Below are 11,744 nucleotides of genomic sequence, written 5' to 3' on the forward strand. Positions count from 1 at the left end.
AAAGGTTTATTCCATCCAAGTTGAAAACAAAAATAATTATACTTTTAGCATATAAACGGAATGTTAGACATGGCATGATGGTACATACATGATGTGATGGCCTATTGTAGATCGGCTCCTACATCAGGGTTTCTGATGTTCTGCATGTTGGTTCACTGGAAACACTCTGCTACCAGTGGGTCAAAGTAGGGTCCATGGGACCCTCATAGGTTCCCAAATGGCCCCTTATGTAACCCTGAGAGTATACAAATGGTCCATTTGGTTCCATTTGTACACTCTTAGATTATAGCCCTGTGCGTCAGCAAGTCTCTAAACACTGGACCAGGGCTAAATCTCAGAGTTATGGGGGTCTTTGAAATGAAGGCATTTGACAACCACTGTGCTAAACTAAACAGAACAGAGCTGTTCACCTATTCACCTTTTGAATGAAGTAAGGAAGAGGCCCTATTTCTTTCCATTGTTGCTGCTGTCTGTGCATATTGTAAAGTGCAAACAGCAGAGGGCAGCAGAGCAGCACTGTTGTTGTGTAAAGTAACCAACATGGCGTCTCTGAGCAGAAGGCAGGTTATTAACCTGTACAGAATGATGATCAGAGAGAGCCAGAAGTTCCCTACTTACAACTACAGGTAAATACATAGCATTCATTTACTAATAAAACAACACTTTGTACTGAAACTGAAACGGATGTTTTATGATAGTTTATTGAAGGCTTGCAGTGCACATGTCAAGAGGCGCCCGATCCTCCTGTAAAACGAATGTGTTCACTTTTACTGTTACATTACATCAAAAGGTGCATCATTATAATGCACCTTGAGCTCTACGTTCAACGTTTGATACAAATGAAGTTTATTTATGAATATTGTTTATTCTCCGGAGCAATCATGAGCTGTTAACAGCTGATGCAACAATTGTTGCATCAGAATTAAGTTCATCATCCCATTGAAATAAATGTGTTTTATATAGCCTACTTATTAATCCTGATGGTAATGAATCCATGCATCATTTATGAACACCAATTATTATTTTTTCTATTCTTAATTGATATTCACGAAGTAAAATATACTAGCCTATCCTATATGTAGCCTATGTAGGCTAATAATATTAGGTTGAAGATGTATTGCAGACATGTACGATATATTATTATGGTGGACCTTTGGATCATATATGAAAACCCCAAACAAAATAAAATGCAGGCCTACTATGATAATAATAACACCAATGACAAGATAGGCTACATTACATAATTTGGGCCAAATGCTTGTAGATTGCACTCAAGTGCAGATGACTGAAAAAAGAGAGATAATTAACAGTAGCCTATACATAACTGTAAAGTTATGGGGGAAAATAAATTCTGGCTGTAGGCTATGTCCATTTGTTTAAAACCTGTTGGGATACAGTAGGCTAATAATGGATTGTGTTTTTCTGCTTTTAAATGTGTCTGTTGAAGGACTTACGCACTGCGCAGAATCAAAGACGGTTTCCGGGAAAACATGAAGGTCGAAAACCCCAAAGCACTGGATATGCTGTTGAGCCAGGCACACGAGAGTCTGGCGCTCATCAAGAGACAGGTACTGTCTGTGTGTGTGTGTGTGTGTGTGTGTGTGTGTGTGGGTGTGTTGCATCTTTATGAAATGACTACAAAAGTTCTATGATTTTGAAAACTGGTCTTAACTGCCTGTGTGTGTGCTCGGCTCGCAGGTGTCGGTGGGCCAGATGTACTCCAGTCAGAGGACCATATTGGAGGGCTAACCACTGAACCTGAACTGAACACTGAACCACTGACACCCTTTAATCTTGCCTACTTGGAGCTTCTTTTTGGGAATGTTCCTCCCAGAATAGGGATGGGTTCAAGTGCATATTAGAAGTGTACCGTACACAGAATGCCACAGGTTCAATCCCAGCAACAATATCAATGAAAACAAACCTTCCACTTCTTGTAAACAGGAAAGTGTTCATTTAATGTGAAATGTTTTACATTTATCACCGCAGATGCAGCCTAGCAAAAAAGGTTTTAAAGATTGCGTTACTACAGGAAGTGGAAATCCGGAAAAGGCAGAGCAAAGCCGGAGCAAGCGTTGCCTAGCAACTGGGCCGCTGATAGAAAATGGATATTAGCTAGACCATTCTGAATCGATATATAACGATATAAAATGAGATCTCGTAGATTGCCAAAGTCCTGACGTCACTCGCTCATCCCCTGGTTCCAAGGGGTTCGCAGAAGTTTTTCTCTATGGAGAATAACATTTGGTCATCTTAAAATCTGATATTTACTTATAATCTCATATTGATAGTGTGTTTCTAGTGAAAATGTAACTAATTCGGCAGCAGTAACATTAGCGTTTTCTCTGTCAGTTGATTCTTCATATCCATGAGTGAAACCACCGGGATAATTTGTGTATTTTTCAAACACAGTTCTGATATGAGGCGATCTAAGATCCCACTATGGGGATTATAATACAAATAAATAAAGAAATACACAAACCCTTGGATTTAGCGTACTCTAGCGATATTGTCATCAGACTTCGGTGCTCTATTTGGCAGCCCACGGGTGTAAATAATTATGATAGAACGAGTTATTTGCCAGCCAATATTTTAAGAGCTCCGGCAGAGCGCAGGCTGAAGAAAAACACGTCCCTGCAAGGGATGAATGTCGACAAAACCAAAATACCGTACAGCCAGAGGGATGTCTTTCTGCAAGGAAACACACGAGCGCAATATAGTGGCTGAGGGAAATGGCTAAAATATTTATATGCATATATTAATAAATAAATAAAATTGACACTTGTACACCTTTAAGTGTGTTTGTGTTAAAGTATTGTGTTAAAGTAATTGTAAAAGATTGTGTAAAAAATAAAGCCTTTACTCAACCCAATAGTTTTTCTTTTCTTTTCTATCTTTTTTAAATATTATTCCTACAAATTTCTTCCAAACATAATGCAAATCGTTACACATTATATCTTTATAGACGGATCCATCTGATTTTTCCTATCTCATCCTGATTAGTGAATTCCGAACTCACAATTCCTGGCTCACAGTAACCTACCTGACCTGGCTCTGAGGAGCACTCTTCTAGTTTTTACTTTACGTCCATTCTATTCCAATACATCACAGAGGCAAAAGTTTTACAATAATTTGAACATGTTAGTTACAAGTTACTTTGCTGATTTAATTATTATTATAATACAGACTTTCTACAAGTTTTTGAAAACATTTAAAAAAAAGAAAATTCTACTTATATACTAGAAGTATCAAAGAAAATCACTTGCACTAGTAAGTGATTAGTGTAATTGGTTTTCTTTGGTGTGAAAATAACGAAACAAAGGATCGTGATGCCTAACGCATCACGATTAGTTAGGACTAGTGCTCGGACCTCAGAGCCCAGTTCTGCGACAGTGTAAATAATATTAGAATTGACACTAGTACAGGGGTTCTCAACCTGGGGGTCGTGACCTCTCAGGGGGTCACCAAATTATTTTGGGGGGTCCCCATATTATATAAAAGATCGAATTGAATGGCTGGAAAATGGAAATGAAGAGTTTACATAGTACAGTAAGGTTATTGTAGCGGTTAATTTGTATTGGGGGTGGGGAGGAGGGCAGGATGGGGCGACGGTCGCAATACATGACCAAAGCATTTCTAGCATATCCATAATGTGTGTGTGTGTATGTTGTTATTTGTATAGACTACTTTTGAATTCTTAAGGTTATATTTATTTTTTAACCATAGAACACTAAACTTAACTTTTGTCAAACCATAGCGAGGATGCGGCATCAGTGAATCCAGTAATCCACGGTATGAGTGGCCAAACCAGGCTAGTCATCACACACATCCAGTATTGTTTATTCTCAAACAGAACCCAGGTTATAGTTATAGTATAGTTATATGGTGGACTAGGACCGGGCAACAGTCAAATCAATAGCATGACTATTTACCACTTTTCCCTAGACCATTATTAATGTAAGATTATTTAAAAAAAAACTAAAATTAAGTAGAGAAAATAGCCAACCTTGTAGGTTGGCTATTTTCTCAACTTAATGTGTTGTCATCTTATAGATTGGCTATTTTCTCTACTTAACGTGTTGTCATCTTTTAGATTGGCTATTTTCAGTATGTTTGTACACTACTGTAACTAATGTAATGCAGGGGTTAAGGGAACGCATCTGTATCACATTAGCTTTTAACCACTTCAACTATTATTCTAAACTGGAAATTCAAAAATAGGAAGGTCATAGTACGCCACTTTGTGGCACACTACGAGCTTGTAGATATACTATTTTAACTCAAATCCTTGCTTTTGGGGGTCCCTGGAACAAAATATTTTGAGATGGGGGTTGACAGCCAAATACATAGCATTCTTTCCTTGACATGAAAAAGTTTGAGAACCACTGATATAGAAACTTTTCAGGATACTGTTAGGATTTAGAAAACATTTGTAGAATCGACCTCAGTTGGTTAATCAGACTTCCAAATGGATCCAATGAAGTTATTAGCTCTTGTTAATACTTGTCATTCGTTCAATATTTCTAAAAACACAGACAATACATACCGGTAACCACTTCTAAAAAAGAAAAGAAAAGTTGTTGATTTGTCGATATACAAAATAAAAACAAATGTACAAATAAAAAATATATCTGCTTCTCGATGAATCTTTTAATCTACGTGAGCAAGATGAAGGCAGTTACTGGTTCTAAATATGGGTTTAGATATTATTTCGGGTTAACTGCCCCACACTATGGTGGACAGTTATCATTAGGTCCCGTCATCATACACATCCAGTATTGTTTGTCTTCAAACAGCAGCACGCTGTACAGGTTCTCCCCTCCCTGTAGGAAGCCGTGTTCCGCCGTCGCCCAGGCGACAGGACTGTCCGCGAAGCCCTTAACCGTCAGCGCCAGCCACGAGGTCCCTCCGGGCTGCTCGATGTACAGCCTGATGGAAAATAACAAAACAAAGAGGATCATGAAACATTCTTAGGGTCGAGAGTTTGGAACTCAGAGCCCAGTGCTGAGACAAGTGTAAATAATATGGAATTAATAGAATATATAAAGAACACTGTAGTCCTCTAGTCTAGGAAGCTTCTTCAAGAGCCCTTTGAAACCGAACAAAGATGGTCATTAGTTGGAGGATGCAGCAGCTTTTTAGGGTTTAACCCGTTAAAACAGGGAAGCTTCTTTATCATTTTAGATGTATATACTATATAGCATCATACGTTTTTCAGAAACAAAATATATGCAAGCTCACAGCACTTGAGCCACACTGCACATTTTTTAAAAATATTGAAAATGTCCCTGGCACAAAACATTTTCAGATGTGGGGCCCGCAGCCATATTCGTAGCTGTCCGGCAAAAAACACCAGGATTTGATTTATTGATGACAGTTGATAAAGTATTGATTACTTTAATAGTTTGATTATTGATTACCTCAGTAGTTTGATCAGCATATAGTATTGATAACAGTAGATCACATATTGATTACCTCAGTAGTTTGATCAGCATATAGTATTGATAACAGTAGATAACATATTGATTACCTCAGTAGTTTGATCAGATTGTAGACATCTTCAGGTAGGATGAGTCCGTTCAGCCTGCACACTAAGGTGTTGTCAGATACACAATATGGTTCTGGACACACATATGTAGACAGGAAATTTGTGGTGTCGTCTCTAAAAACAAAACCAAACAATAAAAACATCCATATGAGATCATCGCTAGGGCATGATAACAAATTTAAGTTGACAATTAATTGTCTTACAAATAATTGTGAATAACAAAGTAATTGTGCACAAATTGCACAGGGCAGATAACTGACTCAAATATACCAAGAAATTACTGACATATTTATGCGACCATTTCATAATGCACTACCTCCTCATAACCTCCTCCTCCATTTCATAATGCACTACCTTCTCATTACCTCCTCCTCCATTTCATAATGCACTACCTTCTCATTACCTCCTCCTCCATTTCATAATGCACTACCTTCTCATTACCTCCTCCTCCATTTCATAATGCACTACCTCCATAGAGTTATAGAGGATAGAGGACGGACAGCCCCGCCCCCTGCTATTCATTTCAATAAAGTTGCTCAGTGGTGTTTTGAAGCACCCGGAAGAACGCTCTACTTCCTCATTTGACCACCAACAGTTGGTGGTCAAATGCGGAAGTGCAAACGAGTGCTCAATGTTAAACCCCAGCGATGCGGGGTTTCCTCGTGCTAAATTCAGTGGCCCGCCTGCAGTTCCAGCTTTCACCACTACGTCTCGCAGCTTCAACATCGGCAAGCCTTTCTGGGGGCATGACTACCTCCTCCTCCATTTCATAATGCACTACCTCCTCATAACCTCCTCCTCCGTTACGGTGACTCCGCCCTCCACACAGCCCAGCCACTCCAGGAGGCTCTGGGTGTCACATGACTTCAGCTCCTCCCCCAGCAGGTGATGTGATTGGAGGGTTGGGCAGGGCATGTTGGCCAGGAGGCGTGTCCTAACTTTAGGTCTGTGTATTGTCCAATCACAATGAGACAGGAGACTCTGCAGGGCTCCGCCCCCATCTGGACCTAAAACAAAAAAAACCTCAATGTTAAAGGACAATTAAAACATAATAGAATTGTATTGTTGTGATACAAAGTGATGCGTGTGTGTGTGTGTGTGTGTGTTTGTGTGTGTGTGTATACCATGTCTTGCTAACAGGAAGTCAGTCGTCAGTTGGACTCTGTCTTTGAGCGCTGTCAAAACTCTCTGATAAAACTTCTGTCCAGGAGACATTTTTCCGTCTTTTAAATTAATATTCACCACTGTAAAATACACGTATTTGCATTAATATACGCCACTGTAAAATACACATTAAAATGAATGTTCACACCACTGTAAAATAAACATTTAAATGTACCATATATTCACCTGTAAAGATAAACACTGTAAATAAAAGCAGAACTATGTCATTTGGGGTATCAGTGTCCACTTTGGACACATGGGTGCCAACGTCTTTGACTTCATTACCCAAGAGTCTCTTGCAAGCATGTCCGTCGAGGACACCCTGTGATTGGCAGTGGCGTAAATATCGACGGTGCAACCGGTGAAGTGCACCGGGGCCCAGAAGCTGCGGGTGCCCCTACAGCTAGAGCTAAAACGTGTTCTCCGTCCCGTGATACATCTGGCCTATCCTATGTTACGCCACTGGTGATTGGCTAGTCTTCACTTTTACTGGCAGTTCTGCCTTGGTGTCTTGGCCAATGCCAGAACTCATTGTCTCCCCTACACATACAGTCAAGCCCCCTGGGTCTATACATTAATGGAAGGATGATTGTTATTGCTTAAACATGCAACTTAAACTTCATACTTTTGTGGGACATAATATGCTATATATTTGATTAAAAGTTTACATAGCGCTGCTTTAATATTCTAAAGAGAAGAGAGTAAAGAGAAGTATTTAGCACTACTGTAAATACTACCGTTTGCTGATGACAGTAACTCACCGTGTCCGTATCTTTAGATTAATCTAATTAATTAAATGTCTCATTGTGCGTTGATGACAGTGCATTTTGCTGTTATAAATGTGTGTAGATGACGGACAGGAACTCACCGTATCTGCCGGCGTGCCTGTGGTTGTAGCGAGACGCTTTGCCTTCCAGTCCAAGCATCTCATACGTGTCCTTATCTACAGACAGTATTAAATGACCTGAAAACAACATAATAATCATTCATTATATTGTTGCTGTCAGGCAGAAACATCTCATCTCCATATTTTAACTTTATTGTGTTTTTCGAAAATCAACGCCCTGCTTGATCACACTACAGAGTCACACAAAAGCATCAAAAGTAGCTTATCCGCAAACTCTAAACTCGTTTCGTGCTTGTCGATCTGCTACTTTTGCTATTTTATTTTATTTGAATCCTGAAAAGGGCATAATGAGATTTCCACCCGACGGAGGCGATATACAAAAATGACACAATAATATGTATATAAGTCAAGGTAAAAAAAGAAAAAGAAAAGAATAACACAGAAGTCACGAGACCTGTAGGAAGCAGTGCAACTGTGTTGTCTTCATCTATCCTGGTCTGATGGGAGAGACCGTATGTTCCTCCTAGAAAAACGTTAATAATTATTAATAAAACACGTTCCTCCTAGACACAATAATTACCAAGGCCATTAACAACAATTCATAATGCTGTGTTTGCATGAAGATACAAAGCTATTCTACCATTTACTTTCAATGGAAGCCAGCAACATGAAGATACAAAGCTACACAGGATACCTTTTATTTTCAATGGAAGCCAGTGACACGAAGGTACAAAGCTACAGGCTACCGTTCATTTTCAATGGAAGCCAGTGACACGAAGATACAAATGGCACATTCACACATGGAACAAGGGAGAAAGAGTGTCTTGATGCAGCGCATTGAACGCACGGCAGCACGACTCCCATAGGAAATTAATGCTGTGTCGGTTGCCCCCGCCAGGCCCGGCGCCAGGATGAAATGACAGAGGGGGCAATCGGGGGCAGGTATTGGACATGAAGACAATGCGCCACATTTGCATATCTATAGAGGGCTTTCAAGCAATGGAATTTAATTGAATGCCTGGAAATGTACCATTGTTTTGTCTGTAACTATTTGATCTAAGGGGGCAAAGAGGTTGATTTAGGGGGGCAAACACCCCCTTTGCCCCTCCGTGGCGCCGGGCCTGGCCCCCGCATTTCACTGCTGCGTCTCTCAATCAGCCAAGGGCCCGGGGTTCTTGGCCTGAACACATTTGAAGAACCCTGGTGTTATTAATGGTGTCATTGGTATGGTGTGTAACTTAGAGGGGTTATGTCACCATTGTAAACGGCGCTCTGCAGGAACTGCGGGTCCAGCAGTCTGTAGACAGGAAGTTGCGTGAGCAGGTAGAAGGAGTTCAGGTTGTTCAGGAAGTCTGACAGCTCAAGAGGCAGCTGATCACACTCTGGAATCAACAGTGACACCTGGTGGACAGTCACAGCCATCACGCAAACAGCACAACAACAAGCTCATTGTTGATCATATGCATGGTTTCAAATGTTGGTGTTTCATATTTTTTTAACTAAAATGTTATTCATTTTTCATAAACAAACAATAAAACAGACAAATAGACATCACATATGTTGCCAGACATAATCTTATAATAATATAAAATAAAAATGCTGCATGTAAATTAGATGACTCTGAACAGTCCGATTGGCGTAGAACTAATTCATTTATTTGCAACACCTGTTTGGTCCTCATGGCAGGTGTAGGACTACATCTGAAACCCAAGGTCGCTTTACAATACAGGAAAAAAAAATAATAAATAATAATAATGGACCGACAAGATGTGATGATGGAGGCTGCAAAGATGGCCAATTATTCCAAGTGCCAGACACTCTGCAACCTCTTGTTTGCAAATCTATTCATAAGTTTAGGGAGTTTCTCCTGTCTGGATTCTAAACACAACTTTGTTTGAGAGCTGGGAGATCGTAGCGCCGTATACTGTTGATCCTGCTGCAGTTACTCCACTCCTTCTGGAGTAAAAGTCTAAAAGTTTAATCTGCCACTCAAGGGTCCATTTTGGTTCCATTTCTACACTCTCAGAGGTAAATTAGCACAGAGGATTGTACAATGCAGATTGGGGTCCTAGGGATAAAACAAATGGTATAAAATGGAGTGAGGGGCGCTCTTGTCATTGTACATCATCATGAGATAAAATAGACACTATATGTCTATTTGTTCAGACACCATGATGTAAAATTCTTGATCATTGTCAATGGGAATTTAATGTTTGTGTAGGACAAAGTTTGTGGACAGACACCAAAAGCTGGATATAGAATGGAAAATGAGAGGCTGTAATGTGTAGGCTACTATAGTAGTCTACACATTACAGCCTCTCATTTTCCATTCCAGTTCTGCTGTGTCACACAGCCTACATATTCAATAGCCTATAGGCTATTGAATATGTAGGCTGTGTGACACAGCATAACTGCAATAATTAGATGTGAATTCATGTATTTAGCCCATTACATGTATATAATCCATCTCTATAGGCCTATGTATGTGGAGCTTTAGCTCCTGTCTGACTAAACCTCTTTTATTTTTTGAGGGGTGCTATAGCCCCTCCTATACAGCTTTTTGTCCTTAACTCGTGTTATAGAGGGTTATATGATATATATCACATAAATTCAGTTGTCATCTTACATGATCATGGTGAAAAGATTCGTTTTTTTTAATTAATTAATGAAGAAGTATAGGCTATTCATTGTTTATTGGATGCTGTACGACAAGAGCGCAGCACCCCTCACTTCACACGGGTGTGATTTTTTAAATAGGCTGTCATGTGTGCAAACTGCAAAGTAGGCTATATGAAGTTATAGCCTACCATTTTATTAACAAGCCTTTATTTACGTGTGTACTTGTACATACATATAAATTATATAACTACCGGTATATTATGTTAAAATATGATATCTTTACCTGGTAGTTGAAGTAATGGTCTTGGATCTGCTTGCTGATTCTCGACTTTTCATTTTCAAAACTGGATTTTTCACAAACCAACAAACTTCTAGGAGTCTTCTCTAACTCTAGAGCCATTTGTATGCAGCAGTGCACTACTAAACAGTTGTGTTATATAGATATTAATGGTAGATGATGATATAAGTAGTCGAATAGATAGCGTACAAGTCACGTTGTTTTTGCAATAGATTCACTTCAAACGCGAAACAGGAAACACAACAAATGTGTTGACCAAATACTTCCGGGTCGTCCGTCGGTTTTGATCAATCGATGAAAATCACCAAATATTGTTCATACTATTTTCACTGCATTTCTGTAGGAGACTAACCTCGCGTCACCAGGATTTCCACGGGATAGTATAGTATTTCTCTCTTTAATGAACATCTTTATGAAGGGTAGTTAGTAAACTTGTAAAAGTTGAATCTGCAAGTGCAACACAGTTTTGTAGAGGGGCCCTGGCTGCTTTCTCTCTATCTCTCACTAGCTCTTAATTCCTTTGGGCTGAAAAACATTGAAGACCCCCTGCTCAATAGCAATTATACTATCACAAGCTTTACGAAAAACGAAAACAAAAACAGCATGTTGTTTCATAATTCATATCAATTAGTAGTATTAATTGTAACACCCAATTTTGCGATCAAATGGATACCGTCATACCCTGCAGTGGGCAGTAGGGGGCGTCCATCGACTTTGAATTAATCAATTCCTTTCATCTTTCTGTTCATCCATGGTGGAAGATTCTAATAAGTACTTGAACCCTAGCATCCATGATGGGGGCAGGAGGGGGTCATTCACCAAAATAATAGCAGCTCCACAAGTGTGAGCTTGTAGATTGTTTGTTTTTCCTTTCTTTGTGTTAAAATAAATCAACATTTTTGAGACCATTAGGGGCCTCAGACCCATGGTGTAACAGAGCAGGGGTCTTCAACAGTTTTCAGGCCACGGAACACTTAGCTGAGACTGAGAGATCAATTAGGGACCCCATAAAATTGTGCTGCAGATTTTTTTTTTTTTGTAGTTTGAATTTCATCACAATCTTCTAATTCTTCTATTATGTTGGATTCATGTAAATGTTCAGACATTTAACCTATGGGTCATGCATTTAAAAATTTAAACTTGAGATTTGGCTCTGTACTGTACCCTGGCCGGCGCTTCCCCCCCCTACACCAAACCTCTTTGCAGACAATAGCCGATCTACAAGCTCACGTGCTACGCGTTGCAGTCAAGTTCCCCAACGCAGTCTG

The 11,744-nt window shown here is 39.6% G+C and overlaps 2 protein-coding genes across 2 annotated transcripts; one reads left to right on the forward strand and one right to left on the reverse strand.

The window, feature by feature from the left end:
* Positions 1 to 530: 530 nt before the first annotated feature.
* lyrm4a (LYR motif containing 4 a) lies at positions 531 to 2,862 on the forward strand. The gene is made up of 3 exons (XM_083781798.1): positions 531 to 626; positions 1,448 to 1,568; positions 1,699 to 2,862. Exons 1-3 carry the CDS (start codon positions 541 to 543, stop codon positions 1,747 to 1,749), a joined length of 258 nt encoding a protein of 85 aa, XP_083637924.1. The 5' UTR covers positions 531 to 540; the 3' UTR covers positions 1,750 to 2,862.
* A 1,262-nt stretch (positions 2,863 to 4,124) lies between these two features.
* Positions 4,125 to 10,698, reverse strand: rpp40 (ribonuclease P/MRP 40 subunit). Its single transcript, XM_083781519.1, has 8 exons — positions 10,462 to 10,698; positions 8,816 to 8,960; positions 8,014 to 8,082; positions 7,581 to 7,676; positions 6,673 to 6,792; positions 6,330 to 6,555; positions 5,531 to 5,662; positions 4,125 to 4,929 (listed from the first exon to the last, which is right to left on the reverse strand). The coding sequence occupies exons 1-8, from the start codon at positions 10,576 to 10,578 to the stop codon at positions 4,731 to 4,733; spliced, it is 1,104 nt and encodes a 367-aa protein (XP_083637645.1). The 5' UTR covers positions 10,579 to 10,698; the 3' UTR covers positions 4,125 to 4,730.
* Positions 10,699 to 11,744: the final 1,046 nt, after the last annotated feature.

The sequence above is a fragment of the Protomyctophum parallelum genome (genome assembly GCF_964188405.1).
Source record: "Protomyctophum parallelum genome assembly, chromosome: 14".
Taxonomy (NCBI): domain Eukaryota; kingdom Metazoa; phylum Chordata; class Actinopteri; order Myctophiformes; family Myctophidae; genus Protomyctophum; species Protomyctophum parallelum.